This window comes from Oculina patagonica, chromosome 4 (assembly GCF_052425735.1).
Source record: "Oculina patagonica isolate OP01 chromosome 4, crgOcupat, whole genome shotgun sequence".
In the NCBI taxonomy this organism is placed as follows: Eukaryota; Metazoa; Cnidaria; class Anthozoa; order Scleractinia; family Oculinidae; genus Oculina; species Oculina patagonica.
In genome coordinates this window covers 15,427,277-15,451,834 of record NC_135761.1, presented here as the reverse complement: position 1 = coordinate 15,451,834, position 24,558 = coordinate 15,427,277, and the positions used below count along the sequence as shown (strand labels likewise).

General features: G+C 36.6%; 1 protein-coding gene across 1 annotated transcript; it reads left to right on the top strand.

Annotated features, from left to right (window-relative positions):
* LOC144649609 (pre-mRNA-splicing factor CWC22 homolog) lies at positions 1-23,415 on the top strand. Its single transcript, XM_078509135.1, has 26 exons — positions 1-248; positions 375-451; positions 2,595-3,049; positions 4,283-4,346; positions 5,336-5,399; positions 7,576-7,640; positions 7,804-7,897; positions 10,696-10,770; positions 13,600-13,653; positions 13,777-13,851; positions 14,346-14,406; positions 15,001-15,104; positions 15,229-15,331; positions 17,121-17,183; positions 17,277-17,372; positions 17,993-18,077; positions 18,922-18,982; positions 19,554-19,631; positions 19,984-20,043; positions 20,183-20,275; positions 20,778-20,824; positions 20,906-20,986; positions 21,349-21,450; positions 22,575-22,687; positions 22,789-22,867; positions 23,126-23,415. Exons 1-26 carry the CDS (start codon positions 207-209, stop codon positions 23,202-23,204), a joined length of 2,370 nt encoding a protein of 789 aa, XP_078365261.1. The 5' UTR covers positions 1-206; the 3' UTR covers positions 23,205-23,415.
* Positions 23,416-24,558: the final 1,143 nt, after the last annotated feature.

Genomic DNA, 24,558 nt, shown 5'->3' with positions numbered 1-24,558 from the left:
CCCAGGATCTACTCGGCCAAGTTGAGGCTAGGTTACCTAGTGAAATGAACGGGAGAATCGTTCAACGCCGTTCAACGCACGTTTATCTTCATTGGAAACTTTAGCCACCAAGAATTGATCAGCTTGAAAAGAGTGGTTTGTCTTGGTACTTTATGTTCCATCTTTTGGGAACTGTTTGAAGAGCGTTGATAACGAATAAATCCAGTATGGCGGAGGTTGAACGTTCGAGAATACGCAGTGTGGTACAGGTGAGAGAGAAAGTTCAAAATATAAGCTTAATCTTATGTTCCATTCTAATCTGAAATAGCTAAGTTTATAAACATTTCTTTGAAGTGCTCTGTTTGATATTTATCATCCTTCTTTTTTTTGGCAAGCCTGTAACACATTCGAATTCTCCAAGCACTGGAATGGCGAGATCAAGGTCTCGATCGAGATCACCCCACGAGAGGAAGTAAGTCCAACGTACAAACTAAGAAACTTAAACTGATCATGACTTTTAACCGTTTTCTTTCAGTGATAATATGCAGTAGAAGTACTGATCAAAATCTTGTTACGTGGTGTATATTTGTTTTGGTTTATGCAAACCACTCTTGGTTTGACATTTTCAAACCAGTTTGTTTTGTAGTTACAGGCTAATGATAATGTGAGTAAAAACAAACTGGTTTAAGCCTATAGAATTTCAAACCAAAAAGAAACTTGAACCACACATGTTGTGTAGGTTGTTATTAAGGTATAACTGTTTGTGTGGTCAATTTCCAATGTGCCAGGGTTAGGTAGTGGTTAGTTATAACTTAACTTTTATTGGGGCATTTGTTGGGAGCTTAGTCCAGTTGTTTTAAGACAAGTGAAAGGTAAGGTTTGGGGCATGCAGTCCTTTACACAACCAAAAGTCAAGACCATTTTAGTTGCCATGGCGACTAAAATTTTGGAGCTGGCGACTAAATTGGAACCAAAGTCGCCAGCCTGGCGATTAAAATTGACAAGAAGGATTGAAAGCGTGAGCTCAATTTAGCGACTAAAATTTTTCACTGGCGACCAAACGACCAAACCTGAGCAGTCGGTGGCCAAATGGCCACTAAGGAAAAAAAATAAACTTGGAGGGTTGTTACACCAGCCTGCTGGGGTTGTAAGTAATCACTACAGTAAAGATGTTGGCCATCCCGTGGTTGCCTTTTTTGATCTGATCAGATTTTGAGGTTTTTTAAGTTGGTAAAATAAGTAGCAATGGAATTGCTGTTTTTGGTTTTGTTTTTTTTTGGTAGGGGAGGGGAGGGGGGATTTCTATACAGTTTACCTTAAATATTCCAAGTTCATCTGCTCTCTTATCTCACTGTTTTGAATAACCTTGAGGGAACTTGCTCTTTTTCAGAATAATAATAATTTAGGACAAAGGTTTGTAAGGTAAACTTCTTTACAGGCTTTGCACAGTCTTGAAAAGTCCTTGAATTTTAGGGAGAGTCCTTGAAAAGTCCTTAAATTCCATTTTTCCTTGAAAAGTCCTTGAATTTGTGTGTAAGTCCTTGAAAAGTCCTTGAATTTTCTTCAACTTTGAATGTAGTGGGGTCGAAAGAGAATTGCTTTACAAAGACTGTGGTCTTTTCCTGTGTAAAGCAGCTTCAAACACTGAAAAAGCCAGGTGTAAAAGCAGCTGATAAAGAGAAATTGAGAAGCAAATGAATGCAACTGCGCACATGAGTTCAAATGTCAGTGAAACATTCACCAGCAGTTTTGCATAGAACTCTCAATTGTCCTGTGCATGCCGCATGCATTTTTGGCATATAAAAACCTTTAAAACCTGTTAGCTTTGACTGGGAATGTGCATTAATGTACCATCTGTGAAATAACATTCCTGGTAGGTGGTCCTTGAAAATTCAGTTTGGTCCTTAACCCTTTGACTCCTGCACCGGCCTAAACCGGCCGCAAAGGATCGGGGCATTTGTCCCGCTTGTGACGTCATCACCTTTCACCCAGAAAGGCGACATCTATGCTCGAATTGTGAAGCAGAAGAAGACCTTTCCAACGATACCTAAACCAGCGCGATTAGATTAATGGAACTTGAAATATGCACCAAAACGCTTCAATATTTTAGCGAAAAACTCAGAGGAAAATTGCCTCTTTCCACCCTTTGCTTGTCCATGGTAAGTAGTTCTTGCCTCCTTTACACTTTCGCGGAAATTATTCTACTAAAAAGAAGCCTGCTAGAAGGCCAAACACTGCAGCAAAAAGAAAGGAAGAAAAAGAAAAGGAAAAGCGAAAAAAAAAATAACAAAAAATGAAAAGCCTAAAGTGGTAGGATGGTTTATCGTCCAAAAACTATGTCCAAACTTTGATTTGTGCGCATGCACGAGCTAAAAAGTTGTCAAACTTGATTCTGGTGAGAAATAAGCATGTGTTTTGAGGGCCGATTTCAGTGATTTGGAGCTTTTTTAGCTTATAATAGACCTTAAAAGGTCAAAAACACCTAAAAAATGCGGTTTTTTGGAAAATCTCCAGGAGTCAAAGGGTTAAAAAGTCCTTGAAAAATAGTTGCAATTATTTGTATGAACCCAGCAGTTTAGTTAGTAACTTACATGCAGTTGTTGTTGCATTTGTAGAAAGAAGAGTAAAGAAAATAAAGAAAACAGACGAAAGAGTGATGACGATGAGAGTGACAAAGTCAAGGAATATCGCAGAAGAACACGGCAAAGTGACAGTGACGATGAAACAAGGTCTTATAGGAGAAAAGACAAAAGTAAATATGATTCCGAAAGGCGTAGGGACCGAGAAAGACTTGATAGGAGAAGACGTGGAAGTGAGGATGATGATGATGATGATTATGATGACAGAAGGAGGAGAAAAAGAGAACATAGATCTAATAGAAGAAGACAAGACACACCTTCAGATAATGAGAGACACAACAAGCGCAGCCCTGTAGCGAGACCAGAGAAAGATGACACACATGACAGCAAGGAAAGAGAGGAAGCAGTAGATGCAGAAGAGAATAGTGAAAAGACAGACGCGCCTGCAAAGAAGAAGGCAAACCCAAATAATCCACTGCTTACAAGAACAGGTACAGAAAAGTAACCATAGATTACACTTTCTAATATGTACAATAAGTAAAAACTTTGCACCAGTTTCTGCAAAGATGTTGAGTTTCAACCTCACTGATGTTATCAGGGCTTACTTTTCAACTGCTTACAATGTCCATGTGTTACAATACCTGCACAGGGTTGATTCCTAACATAAAAAGATCTTTTATTGCATGTACAGTATTATGGAAATATTACTTTATTGCCAGAAAATTGGCTAAAGGTTATTCATTATTGCTGTTCTCGGTGAAATGCAAACTCAAATTCAATCCTCGACCAACAGTTTACGCTTTTTGCTACCTTCAATCATCTTAGTGGACCTCAGTCTCAGGTAGCAGGAGCTCACTTCAACCAGGTCAAAACTCAAAAGGTCATGTCTGTCAGTTGTGATTGGTAGATTTCAATCCATTTTGTTTGTTTCCATTTTTCATGATTATGATTGACGGCAGTGGAAATTGCAATCATTAGTTGGATTTTGAGTTCCCATTTCACTGAAAACTGCAATGATTAGCTTGGTGACATTAGAATCAAGTCGACGCAATACATACTTGTTTACATTCATGAACATAATAATTATTATCATTTGATTTTTTATCAGTCATCGCCTTCTGTTTCAAATTGTTATCTGTTATTAGCTTTTTGAAAAAAAAGCCAGACTTTTTGTATTAAATTAATTGTTTGTTGCTGCAAAGGAGGTCAAAACAATTTTATAGATGAATCCTCATCGGGCTGTGTTATGAGGTTAATGTTTACTGTATTCTTATTTCAGGGCTTTGATAACTGGCCACCCTTATGTAATATTGAGTTGCCAGAACCCATTGAGATTTTATAATCGATCATTGGAAATAATCAGATAATCCTTGTCCCAAATAATCAATCATCAGTTATAATTGGACATAAATTGCTTTTAGACGGTCAAGTCAAATAGTGGTCATGCATTTTGTGTACGAACTTGGCATTGCATAGCATATATTTGTTGACACATTCAATGAATTACATCTGCTGGCTCCAGTAGAACATGACAACACGCACGTTTTAATGTTTTTATTTGTAACCAATATTTCTCTCATTTTTCTGTGATTCATAATTGATTACTCATTAGGGGTAATTGTCGCGTCAGGTTAAAGTTTTAAAATAAATTTTAATTATAATAAATGAAAAAATATACCAACTGGTACACTTTGGTATGAGTATTCTATTTCTCTTTCTGTTAGGAGGTGCATACATTCCTCCAGCAAGACTCAAGATGATGCAAGAAAGTATTGAAGATAAGAGTAGGTGGGTTGGCAGAAGATTATTAATAAAGTTCTCAATCTTTTGTTGGAGAAATCAATATTCTTTGTCAGAACAGATATACAAAGTTTAGTCAAGGGTAGCCTGCGCCACAGACATAATCTAACCTCAGCCAGTAACATCTGTGAAGTAGCGCTGAGATCCTTGTCCTGGACCCTGAATTCGAAGGACATAAGGAACGCCTGAAAGTGGGTTTCGAATTTCCTTTAGACCTGACATAATCGTTGCCAAATCCTGCTGTGTGTTCATTACTTTGTAACAACATTTGTGTCATTGGTTGTCTTTCGACCTGTTTACTTATCACTTGTTTATGAAGGGCACTGTATGTTGTATTATTATCAGGTAATGCAGATTAAAAAGAGCCGACAAATGTTGGTCTAGTAAGTGTCTATAGGTAATTAATAGGTTTTACGTTACAGTTTTGAATTTGACACCTCACACGTTTCCCATTGTGGCTTGTTTTGGCTCATTTCTATTAGCAAGATGTGCTTTAAGCTTTTGAAATGTTCGATCTGGAAGAACAAGGTCTGAAATATTCCATGAAAATTTTGTGTAATTGTCGCAAGATGTGTTGCTTGTTTTCTTGGATGACATATTATTCTTTTCCACCAAAATCCTTTCTAACAGCGGCCATTGTCACAGTTTTTACTTTCGCCTTCTCCTCGCTTTCTGTTCACTTCCGGTGCAAACTTCAGGAAGATGCCTATTAGAGCCAAATACGGCTCATCAAACAATGACTTTTTTAACAGACCAGTTATGGCGCATACTTAAATCCTGGTACAAAGGTGGGGGCTCAGAACAAGGATTTTGGCGCTGATTTGCAGATGGACTTAACCAAGGGTTTAGTTTCTTCTGCGGCGCAGGCTAAGTCAAGGGCAGACTTGCTTATTGTAAATTTTTGATATAAACTTAGACCATGATTTTTGGACATACAATATGTAATAATTATTTTTTGAAACTAATTTTGATTCCAGTGAGGCATATCAGCGCCTCAGTTGGGAAGCTTTGAAGAAAAGTATCAATGGTTTAGTCAACAAGGTAAGTACAAAACTGGAAAAATGAGAAAATGATTTCTCTTGTTTTTGTTCAAGGTCTGTTGGTGAGATACTCTAGACAATATGTACACAGTGTAGTATGAAATACCTTATTTTCACTTAATTTCGCAAGTACTAAATTTCGTGATTTTGAAAAAAAAAGGCGAAATTTAATACCCGCAAAATATAAGACACACGAAGTTTAAAATCGCGAAATTTAATATCGTACTGATAATATAAAAAGATAATGAAACTTGATGTGTTTTATCATAGTTATTCCAACATGTCTGAGCTTCATGTTTTAGGAGATTTTTGTTTAATTTTGTCCATTGGTTATCTCCTACTCTATCAGTCGCACTGTTCGAACTGTTCTATGCCGCCAAGTTCTTCAAAATCTCGCTCATGAATGCAGTCGTAGATGTAGCTATCGAGTATTTAGACTGTTGAATACCTTTTGTTATGTGTTTATTGTTTTGTTTGCTGTTTTTACAATGTCTTTCATATTAGTTTCGAGGTCAAAGCTTCATATTGAAGAATAGATAAAAATCGCGAAATTTAATACGCTCCAATTGTACCTTACTCTTAAAATCGCGAAATATGGCTCTTGGTTTTTCTCGAAATTAAGTACTCGCAAAATAAAGTAAGAACAAGGTACACTATAGGTCCAGCTGAACTTTTTTTTAACTTTTTTTTTTATTTTTAAAATTTATTTTTATTTCCAATACTTACAACATGTAACTAACTGGTACTTACAACTATACAAGTTACAATAGTTACATTTCTTACACTTACTGTTAAGCTTGGACAGTTCGAACAATTGTTACTTAACAATAATTGCTCAACTTTATGAAGCTAATACTGTTAACATTACAACACAACTTACAATGCTTACTCTAAGTACATGATGTAATAATTAGACTAGCAATTCAAATATTAACACTGCCAATAATAATTAACTGCGCTGCGCAGTTCTTGCTCTGCAAGCGGTTTTTTTTTTTCTCAGTGACCAGACTGATGCCCCGCTCGGCCGGGCTCGGGTCACGCAAGGTTTAAATTTTCAAATGCTTTGGTCTTTAAATAAGCATGTTTAGCATGAAATGTCCGATTTTGAAGCGTTTTACTCAAAGAAATTTCTAAATTTTCATGCGTCAAAAGAAAAATATATTTCAGCGGGCCAGAATCTGTGAATAAATACCATTACGTTGGTGTAAAAGAATGCGCTGACATGACAAGTTTCACTTTCGATCGGCTAGACCTCGAGTCACGTAATTTTTCAAAGCTATTATCAGCTTCCTTTCAAATCTTTGCGAAGCCATTAATCTTTCCTTACAAAATTCAGTGTGAAGTATTTTGAAAAGTTTGAATCGAAGAAAATACTAAAATTTCACGCTTTAAACAAATACGCTTTAGCGGGCAAGAATTTACATTTATTTACATTACGTTTGTGTCCTGGAATGTGCTGGCGTTAGCAAATTTTTACTTTCACAAGACACTGATCGGCAAGAATCACGCAATGCTCTGAAAGGTTTAAATCTGCCACAAACGGAAACTAAAAAAATCCTCTGGTCTAAACTTAGCATGTTAAGTGTGAAATGTTTGACTTTTTAGCTTTATTTTTTTTGGAGCTGTGTCATCTATAGGATTTCTGAAATCTGATGGAAAACCACTGATACAAACCCTGACTTGCAAGGGTTACGTCATTGCTAAACTAATTCCCCGGGAATTCCCATTCAGCAAAACACAGGTCTAGTGTTTTTCTCAAATTTGATTTAATTATTTGCTCCAATATTCCATTTTCGGAGCTGGTTATTCAATCTTTAAACGGTAATTCAAGACAACACTGGATGCTGATTTAAAAGATTTTTTTGTTTCACGGATCAAAAAAATATATATTTAATTTCGGATGGAACTAGTCAACCATGAAATGTCACGCAAGTTGTTTTCCTACCATCTTGTTTGTCAGTCGCAACATTGTTCGACGCAGGTAAAGGGGATAAGGGGGGGGGGCGCATTTTTTGTTCCCCCCACATGGCTCCCCTAAAGTGCTCACGAGACCAGCGCAGTTGTAAGCTCTAAGAGCTCTTGTTACAAGACTAAAAGAAGGAAATAAAATAGAAGATATAGCCAGAAACAAAAGGAAACTTAACTTGTTATTTAAAATATTTTTCATTCCATCTTAGGTTAATACATCAAATATTGGCAATATTGTACGAGAGCTTTTCCAGGAAAACATCGTAAGAGGAAGGTATGCTTCAAGTATGGCTGATTTCTTTCTCTGAGTTATGGGTAGTACGGTAATTGTGATTTTGAAGTGTGAAAAATTGCAGTGCTAGAACAAGATTTTTCTGGTATGTTGTAGGCTTTATAATATAACATTGTACTTCTGCCTTGTTCTTTTCCTGTTGTAGAGGTGTGCTGTGTCAGTCAATCATGCGAGCCCAGGCTGCATCACCAACCTTTACACATGTCTATGCTGCACTTGTCGCTATTCTGAACACAAAGGTTTGTCTTACTTCATAATTTGAACAAATAACAGGGCTGCAAATAATTTTTTCCCCTTGAAAGGATGTGCCTCCGACTAAGTCACCATTTTCATTGGAATGGACAAAACAAGAGTGAGGTCAGACATCATTTACAGAATGCTTAATATGCAAACCTGCTAATCTAATGTAGCAAAAAAACAAGAAACTGCAAGCAGTTTATAACCATGTGGTTTATGTTTGACCACCTCTTTCAGTTCTTGGGCTTGAAAGGCACGGCGCCACACAGTAAAAAATCTTTAGAATGGCAGTCAATGGCAGTCTCTTGTCTGGCCAGATAAATTCCTGCTTACGAATTTTAACATTTCTTTTGTTGGAAACCGAATGTTGGATAAGATAAATCCAGACCAGTTCACTAATTACATTAAAAAGAAGTCTATTTCGCGCTAAAATACAGTTATGTCCAGGATTGAATGCAAATGAGATGGACGTTCCTCATGAAAGGCATCACAAAGTGTCCTCAATAATAAAAGTTCACCAAAACACGACAAAATCTGTCAAATATGAAGTAATATGGAAATGTTGAATAACACAGTCAAACATGAAGTACTCATTAAACAATACTTGCATTCAATCCTGGACATAATTGCCAAAATAAAGAGTAGACTTAGGCCATCCTATTGTATTTTAGCATCATTCGTCAAGTTTTTACAAGTGTAAATAGAGCATACCTGACTGCACGATGCAGCAGGTAATTCCCCTTGATGTTTTTCCCCTGCCTTGACATCTTCTGGGTTGGCTTGCAATTTTCATTTCGATTCCCAAAATAAACTCAAAACAAAAATTGGAATATCCGGAAAACAAGTTGTTGTTTTGCAATATTCAAGAAGTTCTGGGTAAATTGTACGACTTGTACTCGCTCTGAGCCAAATGCTAAAATAACACAAAAATAAATATTTCACACAAACAGAGCGCAGATCATTCGTAAATATTTTTAAAATAGGTGAATGCTTAGCTACATAGCTACAGGCAAGTGATTCCATGGGTCTGCTGTAGTGGTAGTTTTAAATAGCTTGGACATATCCAATTGCTATGTGATTATTCAGCCCTCTCTTCTGGTAAAACACTCATTATGAAACAAAACTATACATTTCACTCTAAACAAAGCAAAGTGTTCATCTTAAACGAATGATCACTAGTAAACATCAAATCTTGCGTGACCGTGACAAAGGGGCCGGCTGGGCCATGTGGGTCTGGAACGATTTACCGACAAAACAAAAAAAAACCTAAAACGGCAAAAATTGCCAGCCAGATTATGACCCGGCTGTGAAAGGTTAAAAAACTTGTCTAGAAATTCTGTCCAACCACAGTTGAAATTTCATTGGGCTTTGGCAAATTGAGGTCAGCCAGTGTCCCATGTCCGACTGTTATTTACAAGCCTGAACTACGACTGGTAGGTCAACGTACTGTGTCAGAACAACAATGAGCAGGAATGTTAAATGTTTTTTAATTGGCAGAAGTAATTAAAAGTCTTCTTACAACAAAATAATAATAATAATAACTATAACAGTTCTTTTATCATGTTAAAAGTATTATCTGGCCGAATTGAAGTTTGTTAGTAAGAGGTGCTGTAACCAGACTGCATTAAGCAAAAGTGCCCCACCTTGCTGGAGCTTATCCCCCTTTCGATAGCATTAAGCAGCAAGCAGTATTTCTACTCCCCCTGGATGGGATGCAAGTGTGTCACAGGCGCAGATCTAGACCTAAATGTTGACAGATTTTCCAAATGAGCGCTAAAGGTGCAAGTTTCTAGGGGGGTTCCCCCTGGAAATGTTTTGGATTTTAACTCCCTAAAATCCATTTTCCTTGGTTTCTGAGTCATTGAGACAGGATATTGGCCAGTTCCATTCTCCTCGAATGAAGCCTTGCACATTGGCAGACTATTATTCATCTCTCCATTTCCAATTGAAAAGTTTTTTTTAGTAATTTAACTATATATATTATAAAAAATCTGACTGATTTCTGTAAAACGGCAGAAACCTGAGTGAAGGGAGGCATTGTGAGTGTAAAGTGTCTTGGCCAAGAACACAGTACAATATAACAACAACGGCCAGGGCTTGAACCCAGACTGCTCCACCCAAAGTCCAGCAACTTAACTACAGTTTTATAAGGACACTGAGCCTCTGGCATAACCACATCTAGCTGGAGGCTAATTTGTGTTTGTGCCAAAACAGCATGGATAACTCACAGTTCAATACATTGGAAAAATTTTCTTTATTGCGGTTTTCAGTGGCATGCGAACTCTAAAATTCCAAAATCCAACTTAAGATTGCATTTTTTGCTGCCATCAATCATATTTACGGCGACAGCCAACAATCACAACTGTACCAATCACAACTGTTGGATATGTGACCTTTTGATGTGAAGTTCTGTTTCCGGAGAGTTCCGTAAAAATGATTGACAGCAGCAGAAAAGATAAACTGTTGGTTGAGGTTGAATTTCAGAGTTCGCGTATCACTGAAAACCACAATAATTAATCATGGTGTAAAGAGTATGGCAATTACCGGTAGTTTAAACCCAGCTGAACCATGGCTTTTCTGGACACACAGGCTAAGCTTTCTTTACATTATCAGCTCTTTACTGTAAGCTTGTTTACATCCATGGTTTAAGGATTTATAATTATAGTAACTAGTATACATGCACGTGTATGTGATTGTTTATAGAACAGTGTTTTTATACAATTTGATTACTGTGGTTTGAACTTGTTTAGATTGCTAATTGAGACAAGAGAACATGAAATCTTTTTTTCGCTATCAACAGTTTCCCAAAAATGGAGAGCTTCTTTTACGTCGACTTGTGCTGCAGTTCCGACGAGCCTACAGAAGAAATGATAAGGTACATTTACAGCCTGTAATGCACTTTTTTAATGTCACAAAGTTTTCAAAAGTACTGTTCCCCACATACATGTGTATTGTGCACTTTGGAAAAAGGTGGATTGTTACAAAATTTTATGATTTTTTGCAAGGTGTACATGTACAAGTAGGTGTGTGAAAGCTGTGAAATTAAAAAAAAGTAACACAAGTGGCAAATATGTTGATGAAAATCGACAAGTTTATTCAAGAGATCTGACAATCCACAAAAATTAAAAGGGGTGAGAGTTAAACCCTTTCTTGCTGTTTTTTGTACTACAGGCTGTGTGCTTAGGCCATCCTATTGTATTTTAGCATCATTCGTCAAGTTTTTACAAGTGTAAATAGAGCATACCTGACTGCACGATGCAGCAGGTAATTCCCCTTGATGTTTTTCCCCTGCCTTGACATCTTCTGGGTTGGCTTGCAATTTTCATTTCGATTCCCAAAATAAACTCAAAACAAAAATTGGAATATCCGGAAAACAAGTTGTTGTTTTGCAATATTCAAGAAGTTCTGGGTAAATTGTACGACTTGTACTCGCTCTGAGCCAAATGCTAAAATAACACAAAAATAAATATTTCACACAAACAGAGCGCAGATCATTCGTAAATATTTTTAAAATAGGTGAATGCTTAGCTACATAGCTACAGGCAAGTGATTCCATGGGTCTGCTGTAGTGGTAGTTTTAAATAGCTTGGACATATCCAATTGCTATGTGATTATTCAGCCCTCTCTTCTGGTAAAACACTCATTATGAAACAAAACTATACATTTCACTCTAAACAAAGCAAAGTGTTCATCTTAAACGAATGATCACTAGTAAACATCAAATCTTGCGTGACCGTGACAAAGGGGCCGGCTGGGCCATGTGGGTCTGGAACGATTTACCGACAAAACAAAAAAAAACCTAAAACGGCAAAAATTGCCAGCCAGATTATGACCCGGCTGTGAAAGGTTAAAAAACTTGTCTAGAAATTCTGTCCAACCACAGTTGAAATTTCATTGGGCTTTGGCAAATTGAGGTCAGCCAGTGTCCCATGTCCGACTGTTATTTACAAGCCTGAACTACGACTGGTAGGTCAACGTACTGTGTCAGAACAACAATGAGCAGGAATGTTAAATGTTTTTTAATTGGCAGAAGTAATTAAAAGTCTTCTTACAACAAAATAATAATAATAATAACTATAACAGTTCTTTTATCATGTTAAAAGTATTATCTGGCCGAATTGAAGTCTGTTAGTAAGAGGTGCTGTAACCAGACTGCATTAAGCAAAAGTGCCCCACCTTGCTGGAGCTTATCCCCCTTTCGATAGCATTAAGCAGCAAGCAGTATTTCTACTCCCCCTGGATGGGATGCAAGTGTGTCACAGGCGCAGATCTAGACCTAAATGTTGACAGATTTTCCAAATGAGCGCTAAAGGTGCAAGTTTCTAGGGGGGTTCCCCCTGGAAATGTTTTGGATTTTAACTCCCTAAAATCCATTTTCCTTGGTTTCTGAGTCATTGAGACAGGATATTGGCCAGTTCCATTCTCCTCGAATGAAGCCTTGCACATTGGCAGACTATTATTCATCTCTCCATTTCCAATTGAAAAGTTTTTTTTAGTAATTTAACTATATATATTATAAAAAATCTGACTGATTTCTGTAAAACGGCAGAAACCTGAGTGAAGGGAGGCATTGTGAGTGTAAAGTGTCTTGGCCAAGAACACAGTACAATATAACAACAACGGCCAGGGCTTGAACCCAGACTGCTCCACCCAAAGTCCAGCAACTTAACTACAGTTTTATAAGGACACTGAGCCTCTGGCATAACCACATCTAGCTGGAGGCTAATTTGTGTTTGTGCCAAAACAGCATGGATAACTCACAGTTCAATACATTGGAAAAATTTTCTTTATTGCGGTTTTCAGTGGCATGCGAACTCTAAAATTCCAAAATCCAACTTAAGATTGCATTTTTTGCTGCCATCAATCATATTTACGGCGACAGCCAACAATCACAACTGTACCAATCACAACTGTTGGATATGTGACCTTTTGATGTGAAGTTCTGTTTCCGGAGAGTTCCGTAAAAATGATTGACAGCAGCAGAAAAGATAAACTGTTGGTTGAGGTTGAATTTCAGAGTTCGCGTATCACTGAAAACCACAATAATTAATCATGGTGTAAAGAGTATGGCAATTACCGGTAGTTTAAACCCAGCTGAACCATGGCTTTTCTGGACACACAGGCTAAGCTTTCTTTACATTATCAGCTCTTTACTGTAAGCTTGTTTACATCCATGGTTTAAGGATTTATAATTATAGTAACTAGTATACATGCACGTGTATGTGATTGTTTATAGAACAGTGTTTTTATACAATTTGATTACTGTGGTTTGAACTTGTTTAGATTGCTAATTGAGACAAGAGAACATGAAATCTTTTTTTCGCTATCAACAGTTTCCCAAAAATGGAGAGCTTCTTTTACGTCGACTTGTGCTGCAGTTCCGACGAGCCTACAGAAGAAATGATAAGGTACATTTACAGCCTGTAATGCACTTTTTTAATGTCACAAAGTTTTCAAAAGTACTGTTCCCCACATACATGTGTATTGTGCACTTTGGAAAAAGGTGGATTGTTACAAAATTTTATGATTTTTTGCAAGGTGTACATGTACAAGTAGGTGTGTGAAAGCTGTGAAATTAAAAAAAAGTAACACAAGTGGCAAATATGTTGATGAAAATCGACAAGTTTATTCAAGAGATCTGACAATCCACAAAAATTAAAAGGGGTGAGAGTTAAACCCTTTCTTGCTGTTTTTTGTACTACAGGCTGTGTGCTTATCCTCTACAAGGTTCATTGCTCATTTGGTCAATCAACAAGTGGTACGTACAAGGTTATTGGCTGACATTGATTCTCTCTTTCCATAATGATAAAATTATTATTAATTAATCATATTTGATGGCCAGAACTTGTGTAATCACCATTTGATGATTTATTCTTTTCAGGCCCATGAGATTTTAGCATTGGAAGTTTTGACACTTCTTCTTCACAAACCCACAGATGATAGTGTAGAGGTTGCGGTGAGTACCTAATTTATTAATAACTTTTTTTAAAAAAATTGTTAGAGCTACATTGAAGTTTGGTGTTTGAAATTTGAAAAGGCACAAAGAACGTCATTCTCTGTATTTAAATGTACATGTGAACTTAAAATCTGGGCATAATCCAGTTTTCAGTCACCTGTATCTAAAAATATGGAAGTTCATGGCGGCCATTTTGCACTTTCCATCTCTGTACTATCAAAGCCACTGTTAGGGGATGTCAATCAGTTATGTGAAGGCGATCAATAATTGAACCATTGACGTCAATCATCCAAGAATTATTACATCAATCATACAATAATAGAAACATATTCCAAATTTGAATGAATAATAAAAAGGTTTATTGATGCTATGAGTTTCTGTTACTGTTCTGTTACTGTGAGTTCTGACTCAGCATTTGGTATTACCTTATTTAGTCCTCTAAGGAGAATTGATTGGATTTAATTTCTTGTTTTGTTATTTTGGTTTGATTCTAGATTGGGTTCTTGAAGGAAGTAGGAATGAAATTGACTGAAGTATCTTCAAGAGGTGTTCATGGTATGTCAAATCATGTGTATGTTACAAATCAAATAATTTAAAATCAGGTTTAATTTTTTTAACCTAGGTTATATTTCAGCCTTGGTAAAATTTAGGGGTTTTATTAGTGTTAGGGTTTGGATTGGAAACATATATTTTTAAAAAAATAGATTAAGTGTTAAGTGGATAAGTGGTTGGACAACAAATCTGGAGGTTAAGAGTTCAAATCATTGAATTGCCGGTTAGTAAAAAGGTAAAAAAAGAATTAGATGATACTACTTGAGTGGGTAAGTAGGGATGGTGGAGGGTGGTTCAGAGACAGCAGGGGAAGGGAGGTGTTTTAATTTTAATTACAAATTCTTCTTTTTACGTAGGAGAAAAAAATTAAACTAGGTTAAAAATCAAACTAGGTTAAACAAAAAATTACCTAATATATATAAGAGCTAAAATTTTGTAACATGTACATATTGAACACTTTGTTAAAAACGGTGACAGAAGGAATCACAACTTACAGTTCATTTGCTAAAAGAAAAATTTGTCGTCACCTTTTTCAGCTAAAGAGTTGTACTTAATTGTAACCAGTGGATTTCATGTTTCTTTGATTTTTTTACACAGCCGTGTTTGAACGACTCAGGAATATTCTCCACAGTGCTGAAATAGACAAGCGAGTCCAGTACATGATTGAAGTTATGTTTGCAATAAGAAAAGATGGTTTTAAGGTATCTATGTTGTGTCTCGTTCTTATAGTTGTGTTATTATCAAGAAATAAACCATTTTTCAACTAGAAATCATGCCACAAGCTTATAAAAAAAATTATAAATATTATTTTGTGGCTTTGAATAGGATCATGTGGCAGTTCCTGAAGGACTTGACCTTGTGGAAGAGGAAGATCAAATAACCCATTTGTTGCAGCTGGAAGAAACATCAAACCCAGAGGACATTTTAAGTAAGTTTGCTGTCATCAAGAATCTTTCTAACAGTATCTCAGCATTAGACCCACTCCCACACAAACAGCACTACATGAAAATACCGCTCAATAAATTGCAATCTTTTGAATGGTCACATACATGCACTGTACACTGGGTTCAGGCCTCGACACTAACATTTTCCTGATTTCCACTGGAAAGTAAATTTTTCTTCTTGGAAAGTAAAAAAACGAAAATGAACCAAAATACTTACCCGATCTGGAAAGTAAATTTCAGGCTTTACTGGAAAGCAAATTTTATGCTTAAAGGCTTAAATGAAAAAAAAAGTGTGTAAAAAAAATTAAAAAAAAAAACAGCCATAAAACAATGACAACTCGTCTTAAAAAGACGACGATATTCTTCTGTTCTCTGCCATTGATATTGGATGAAGAGAACTCCCGAGGAGGTCTGGGTACTATAGACACACATGGATTCTTCTTCTGTCGTGAAGGTATGTAACGAAATCTACCCAGGGAAATGAGTCTATTTCAGTTCGGTTTTTCTCGACATAGTGGTGATGTTGGAGAAAAAGAAGTTGAAAAAGAAAAAGTTGACGAAGGACAAACGGGCGAAAGCACTTCAGACGTTGCAAAGTCTAAAGAGAGGTACACGGAAAAAAGAAAAAAAAGTAGGCTGTAGATTTTTCAGCGAGGTTTTTCAGTAATGGGGAAAATAAAGTCAGACTGGAGATCATGCTTGTCAGTTGAAGTATTAGACCTGTCTCGTGAAGATTCATATTGATGGGCCTAGTGTTGCTAAGTTTAACCCTCAACCTGGAGTGCAGTTTTGGTGGGCTACTGGAATGAGGATGAGACGTCCAACTTTTAACGACTAAAACAATGCCATGAGACACATAGTAAGATTTTTTATTATTAATTAAACATGGTTAGCAACTATGGAACTGTCATCCATTTTGGAAAGTAAAATTTTGAGATGGAAAGTAAAATTTGAAGTCTACTTTCCAAAGTGGAAAGTGGTGTAAAAATTTAGTGTCGAACCCTGGGGTTCTTTCAAAAACTAAAAGGTAGAACAACCTTGTACAATGTTATAAACAGTACCGCATGAAAGTCCATTTGTACCGCTCAAAACCTTTCATTTGAATATCATGGTCACACATTTTGTGATTCCAGAAAATGTCCATACTCCCCCAACAGAAGGGTTTGGAAATTCCTGGGGGTGGGAGGGGTCGTCAAGGCCAATGTATGAAGCTTAATTGAAATTCCAGAGGGGTGGTGGTGGGGGGTTCTTAGGATAAATTCCATTTTTTGGGGGAGATATGGATAATTTATGGAACTACACATTACATATTCATGAGAACCATCCTCTCTAGCATATTAGCATAACTCTGTGACTGACTACTGGAAAACTTGCAATCTGATTGGCTACATAGGCACTTACTGTTGATCAATAGTGCCTATCAGAATGGGCATGGCATTGTGGCCAGCATTGAGTTAAAAGCAAAGCAGTCAAAAAATCAGTGTCATTGACAACTGCTATTGGGTTATGATAAACTGACTGCTTGCTCTTGGTTTCTATTGACTTTGATGTAATTTTGGCTCAGGGTTTCCCTTCCGCTATCAGCGGATAGTCCCTAGTCCAATGCTCTTTCTCCCAAAATATCATTTGAAATTTCTGTATTTAATATTTCATGCAGTCAGAGGCAGATTAATTACAATGAAATTGTTTTATATGTGCTTTTTTGCATGCTTGCATTGTTACTCAGTTGAGATAAATTGAAAACAGTCTTAATTATTTTTTTAATATCTTCAGATGTTTTTAAGTTTGACCCGAATTTCTTGGAAAATGAGGAGAAATACAAGGAAATCAAAAGAGGTGGGTACATGTACATTACTTGTTTCTTACACTGGATGCTTAAGTTGTGCACCAAAGCATTTTATCATTAAATATTGTTTTGTTATTACTCAGATATTCTTGGTGAAGGTGATTCAGATGAGTCTTCAGGTGATGATGACGATGACGATGACGACGATGATGATGATGATGAGGAAGGAGAAAACAAAGGTATTTGATTTGAACCAGGAATGGAATTTCTTTATATCTTTCTTTTAATCTAAACTGTTTGACACATATTTTAGTCTCTGGGAGTTGATTAGACCTGAACTCATTGGCCATCTTTCAAGCACAGCCAAATTACGACAACAATGTGCGAGAGTGACAAAAAATGCACTACATGTACACAAGAACTCTTTTTGACTCCCTCAAAAATTTTGAACAGGTTCAAATTGAATGAGAGTAGCAGCAGCTGGGAGTTGCTAAGAGTCAACAAGAACATGCAAGAGTTAAAGGCCAGACAATAGCAAGAGTTTGAACTTTTGGCTACACTGTCATTCTCATTTTGCTGGGCTTTATTAGAGGAGACTAAACAGGGATTGTCTTAGTTTGAAGAAAATTATATCTTGCTCACTTATCACAGATTTTATTCAACTTGCTACATGAACATCATACCACTTGATTTTGCCAGGTTTTTGGTAGAAATTTCATTTGACTCATGACTGAAACAGATTAATTAGAATATCATGAAAAAAAGGTGACACTTATACTTGGTTATGAAAAAAGAAAGAAAAATGATTTAAATAGTCAATGTTTTTCTCTGTGTCAAATTGTTTTTGCTTTCTTGTCAGATGAACAGAAAATGGAGATTATAGATCACACTGAAACAAATCTTGTGGCTTTAAGACGAACAATATATCTCACTATACAGTCCAGGTATGACATCTTTTGTAAGTTTCTGTAGCCTGTGAGCAGGCTTACTAGTGAGGTATAGGGCTAAAAACAAGTGAGCCAAGCCTGCTCAGGACTGCAAGGTAATGCCTCTCCCCAGACTGCACTTATCTCTTTGATTCTTTTTGTCCTACCCCACTTTAGCCTGTTTACAGGCTACATTTTCTGCTATTAGTGTACATCTCTGTGGTTTATAATTTGCAAACAAGTTTTGGAAAGTTGGAAGGACACCACCTTTGGCCATGGGTATTTAAAGGCATCTGCTAACAACCTAAGAATCTTATTATTTTGCCAAAGTGTTTTATCTTTGTCATAGTTTGTCCTGCCAATAAGTGCATTAGACCACCATGCAAGTTACCAGTACAACAGTTAATAATTTAACATTTTGTATTATTAAACCATTCATAGCACTCACAGCACCTTCAGATGTTTGATCTAACTGAGAAAACTACTTCATTGTAGCCTTCTGACGAGAGCAGGCAAATTTATCATTTATTTTTAATTTACACTGCAGTGATGCCAAATAATACACACACATTCATGCTTTTTAGCCTTATAATAAACTGGGTAATGAAGCTTGAGCAATAAATTATTTTAAGGATTTACACTACCTTTGATATTTGAAAATTTGTTGAAATTGCACTCACCTAAAGGGAGAGAATTTTCAAATATTGCACTTGCATTCATACTATTGCCAATATTACTAATGAAACTGTATTGTAGCAACTAAGTATAAACACAACATTTGATATAGTTAGTTCACTTTCTACACTGATTCACCTCGCTTTCCACTGTTTCTTATCATTTTTGTTCTTGTGTGTGTGTGTAGTTTGGACTATGAAGAATGTGCCCACAAACTGCTTAAGATGCAAATCAAACCAGAACAAATGGTAAGTTAATAAAGTTAGAGCCTTTCAGCTGGTTTGTTTTTACCATGTTTGTTACAGTTACTTTTCTAAATTTTGTTCAAACTGTTCTAGTATACAGACATACAGTACTCTGCAGAGAATAAGAAATACTGCAACTATTATGTTTAGATTGTTGTTCCCTTAAACAGGTGAGGTTTGTAACAGGTCAGGAAATGGTCAGGGAAAGATAAGCTCAGAGAAAAGCCAGGGAATTTTGTCTTGAGTCAGGGAAAACTGACATTTTGGAGAAATGTTAGGAAAAATTGCAATATAACACCACTAATTTCATACAACTGATGGATGGTTGAAACCTTTCGGATCAATGTAATCTCTGTTTTTTTATTTTATTTTATTTTTTTTTATTGGAAGCGAAGGCTCGATGTCACTTCATTATCTGACCTTTTGTATTTATCTGATCAGGGAAATTTTATTTTTATCAGGAGAGTCAGGGAATTTTGAAAACCGATGACAACCATGTTTACTAGTATAGACTCATCAGCCAACTTAACATCCAAAAAATTTATTTAGTATTGTGTTTTTTTTTTTTTCACAGAATGAGTTCTGTACAATGATCATAGACTGTTGTTCTCAACAAAGATCTTATGAAAAGTTCTTTGGTCTGCTGGCTCAGGTTAGTTTAACTAAATTAACATTTGAATTTTGTCGCTAGGAAATCTGCTTATCAGATGGATTTTGCTGTAATACGATTCACTTTTACAATGTGTTTACTTTTAAGTAGTAACATCTCTCTTATCATCATATCTTGAATTAATCACTTCAACATTATTTGTCACAAATATCAACCTCCATAAGACCACGAGTCTTCCATAGGTCATGTTCAGTGGTTAGAACGCCAAACTGGTAGCTCAGAAGTGTTTTTTTTTTCCTGAATAAATTTGACTTGAGTACACTTCTTTTTTTAATTCACTTTCCAAGTCACCATCCCATGTACTTATCATAACTTTTCGATCAATTTATTTCAGAGATTCTGCCAGATTAATAAAGTATATATGGAAGAGTATATCAAGGCATTTCAAGAACAAGTGAGTTTTGAGAGTAAAAACTATAAATTTTGTTTGAATATTTAAACATTAGTGCTGGTGTTGTACTTATAAACATGTAGCCAAGCAGTATAGTTCTTATCAAGTAATAATTTGGACCTTGTTATTTTGATTTTTTTAGTATGAATCAATCCATCGCCTTGAAACAAACAAACTAAGGAACGTGGCTAAGTTCTTTGCTCATCTTCTCTTCACGGATGCCATTCCTTGGACGGTAAGTGTGCTAAGCTAGAACTTTCGTTTAATTATCGCAATAATGTAGAGAGGAAAGGTTAAAATCCGTGCTGTCAGTATTCAGAGCAAAAACCAGTAACTGTTGGAAAACGCAGGAAAAGATGCCTGTGCCAAAACGAGGTTTGTGCGGTTTGGCTTCTGATTGTCCATTGAAGGGAAAACATCCTCGCTCTGGTTAGTCAGAGTTTATCACACGTGATCTCGTGAAGCCGTGATTGCCATTGAGCGGGGTTTTTTTTAACCAATCAGGAGAAGAACCAGAACCACTCGTGACTTGGTTTACGCGCGTTTTCCTGCGCCTAGCGCCAGTTAGTACTTGTTTTTGCTTCATGTTCTGATTGGTTGACAGAGTTACTACCTTTTATTATGATTGGCTGATGTGATTTTTAATAGTTGCTAAAAAACCACTCAAAAATTCAGCAAAAATACACCTTAAGTATCATAGAAACTCATTTGATAATATTTTTGTTGGTACCTTGTAGGTGTTGGCTTGTATCAAACTTAATGAAGACGATACCACTTCCTCGAGGTATGCTGTTCAGTTCAAAATTTAGTTTTGCGATACTTGGAATTTCTCGACTCATTCCTGCTTTTCTGTTGCAATTTTCAGCCGCGTTTTCATCAAAATCTTATTCCAAGAGTTAGCGGAATACATGGGTCTTCCCAAACTCAATGAACGCCTAAAGGATCCGTAAGTACTTTATACTTTTTTCAGCTCTTGAATTGTTTTCGTACCAAGATAGTCTTGCAAAGGGGATGCTCATTACAAGAAACAAATTGTACGTAGTTCATCTATATTGTACGAGTCTGACATTTAACTGTGCACTATCATTATTGGTTATTCAGGTGTCCATACTTATTAACTTGGAAAGAAAGCCTTGTGGTGTGTGTAATTAGTATTTAGAATCTGTTGGATTTGCTTGTTGTTATTCAAGATGAAGTTTTGTTGGGAAAATTACAGGCAAGCGAGAAAATAGACTCCTGATATCCAACAGTGATTTCAATACTCCGTTTTGTTTAAAGCTGATGTTTCTCGATTTCTTTTTTCGTCAGATTCTTAGCGGAATATTTTGAGGGGATCTTTCCGCGCGACAATCCACGAAACACGCGGTTTTCAATCAACTTCTTTACCTCCGTTGGACTGGGTGGTGTCACGTATGTATTTACTTATAATAATAAAGTATTTTTGTTTGTCTCACGACGTAGTCTTCATCAAGCTGAACGACATGCCAGCGGACAGCTGAGGTAGCAATAGTACACCAGAAGAGCGAGGATCGAAATGCATCAATCACAGCTGTTGAAACCCACCAATCACAGCGCAGCAGCGTGCTTTATAAGGTAACGCCTGACCAGTCGACCTTATTGCCTGATGAAGACTAGCAGTGTGCAATCGAAACGTCGCGATCTACATCACAAGTGACTACGTCGTGAGACAAACGAAAAATACTTTATTATTATTATGCTCTACCACGATGATTAACTACAACATTTTATACAATGTATTTACTTGTCACTCGGTCTTTATTTCATACTTTGTCCATTTCCTGCGATTTCCTGTGTTTAGCTCACATTACATGTAAAATAATAATAATAATAATAATTTACTTATATTGCGCAATTATCAATTTAAAAATTTTCAATTGCGCATTACAATATAGTTAAAAAAAAACTAAAAATTTAAAATTTAAATTCACAAGCTAAAAAAGATTAAAATGTATATGACTATAAAAAGAAATGTACAATTAAAAAGCTTTTATAAATAAAAAGGTCTTGATGGCTTTCTTAAAACTTTGCAGAGATGGCATGTTTCTTATTTCACTTGGAAGATCGTTCCATAATTTAGGGGCGGCCACATGAAAAGAGCGATCCCCAAGCGTTGCGAGTGATTTACATTGGCTATAATTAAGGCGTAAACCATTGTTGGAACGCATGAGCTAAAAAATTAAAACAGTCTCGATGAATCCTCACAGGGAGAGAAATGAAAATCAAAGTGAAGAAGAAATATTTCTCTTTATAAGCAAAAGAGAAAGTAATTATTTGTAAGTTTTCTTTTGGAATATTGGCAAGGTTAAGTCAGTGAAAGGATTTGAAGACAAGGAAAGAAGTGAACGAATTTTGTGCTAGAAAAATTGCCAAGTTATGACCTGTTTTAGACCTGGCTTGTTTTCGCTCAAGAATAACCTCAAGAAATGACACACCCAATGTAACTTCGGTTGTAAAACAGCGCTCCAATAGAGACTAGGTACATATGAAAAGTCATTTAATGCTTTTTATTTTAGGGATGAACTGAGAGAGCATTTGAAAAACGCTCCAAAAATGATCATGTCACAGAAGAGGCCTGGGGCAAGTGACAGTGACTCGGATTCTTCCGGTGACAGCAGCAGCAGTGAAGGTTTGTGGGAAACATTTAGTCACGTGACTGGCTTTTTCACTAATAATTTGTTCATTTCTGTTTGATTATGAGCTAAAAAATTGTACATTATTTTATTACAGATAGCTCAAGTTCGGAAGAATCATCCTCGGAATCCTCGGAGTCTTCCGAAGAGTCGTCGGACGATGATCGGAAGAAACGGTCAGTGAATGTATCAAATACTGATGCCTGTTATTAGTTTTTTACGTTGTTTTTTTATTGCCATTTCCCATTGTTTGGCCTCTTAGATCGATCATATTCTAGCAGTTTATTAACTTAGACTACAATCCCACAGTTGTTCTTTAAGTACGAACCTAGAAGTTTGTACACTTTCTTTGGCCCCCTTTTTTTAACCCCCCCCCCCAACCCCCTATATTTATCTACTACAAAAACAGTTTTTTTTCTTCTTTTTGTTTTCAGGCACAAAAAGAAGCAATCGGCCCGCAAGAGTAAAGAGAAAGATACAAGGAAACATAAGAAAGACGAGAAAAAGCGATGAACTTAAAATTCTTAAAGAATACAATTATACTTAAACTTTGCCATCAAAAGTTAACACTGTTACATGAAATCTGTCTGCACTGCCCTGTAGCTGATAGTCGTGTAGCCTCAGCAAAATGATTGTTTTGTGGCAAGTATTTTGGGAAGCTGGAAGAAACGAAGGAGAAACGATAGCGCAAGTCAATGACACTACAGAAGGAAAGGTGGAGAGTGCTGTGTGTTGAAGTTGAGATTAAAATTGACTTAGTACTACTAAGAGACCATCCCGAAGACCGAGTTTTTTTTAGTTATTTTACTGAAACTTTCAATGAACATTTAAAATTTAGCTTTCGTACAACTTCACGTTTAGTTATTATACATTGTTTTCTTGCAAAATAAACGTACTACTTGCTAAAAATGGTGAAAATTTAATAAGCGCCCAGCCTCGAATAAGCGCCCATCTCAAATAAGCGCCCACCCTCAAGGTCCAAAAATTTAATAAGCGCCCAGGGCGCTAGCCTCCCACGCAGTCGTTCGTGTTTCACTCCTCCCCACGATCGCCCATAAGAACGACTGCGTGGGAGGCTACCAGGGCGCTTAATCGAATAAATACGGTAAGACCGCAATAGCAACAAAATCGCTAGGGACGAGATGGCTTTTGCGACTCATCTTTTAATCCTTTCTGCCCTGGTCTCAAGTCCAAAATTCACTTTAGTACTGTAGGTGGTTTTGTGAAGATATGTATATAAAACTCATTTATCATATTTTGTTTGTGCTTGTATTTTCGGTACTGTCCTTACTTGAGCGCGTCATCTCCTATCTTCAGGTCACCTCGGCTTCCCATACACCACAAAAACCCCATATATTCCTTGCGTTAAATCTAAGACACGCGGCCGAGTTTGGGGCTAAAAAAGATTTTTTCCTGACCTTGAGCTCGACAAAAGCGTTTACTACTCTTGCAGTAGACCGCAACACCAGTTTGTTATACGTGTTTTGAACTTGTTAGTCGAATAACAGGTGAAATGGATTATTCGCAATCCTAGTGGATTGTTTGACTTCCTCGCATGTTAGGCACAAGAGATAAAAATAGATCCTCCCGTGGGAGGGAAGGGAGGATTTAATTGGCAGCCGTTACATGATTAAGCCTTCTTTTAAAGATTATTAAAGACCCAACAGAGCGCATGACAAATGCTGATCGTGTTTCAACATTCGCGTTCCATTAAATGAAATCAAAATTTCGATTGTCTTTCGCTCTCCCCAACACTTTTATGTGGAAATTTCTAGAAGAATGGAACGTGAGATAAGTTCCATGTGGCTGCACTTGATCAATATACCCGTGATAATATCTACTTATACCCCTTTCCAAAAAAAAAAAA

Coding starts and splice junctions, on each gene's coding strand:
- LOC144649609 (XM_078509135.1), top strand. CDS start 207: ATGGCGGAGGTTGAACGTTCGAGAATACGCAGTGTGGTACAG. Junction 7,898..10,695: donor TCGCTATTCTGAACACAAAG/GTTTGTCTTACT, acceptor CGCTATCAACAG/TTTCCCAAAAATGGAGAGCT. Junction 13,852..14,345: donor ATGATAGTGTAGAGGTTGCG/GTGAGTACCTAA, acceptor GTTTGATTCTAG/ATTGGGTTCTTGAAGGAAGT.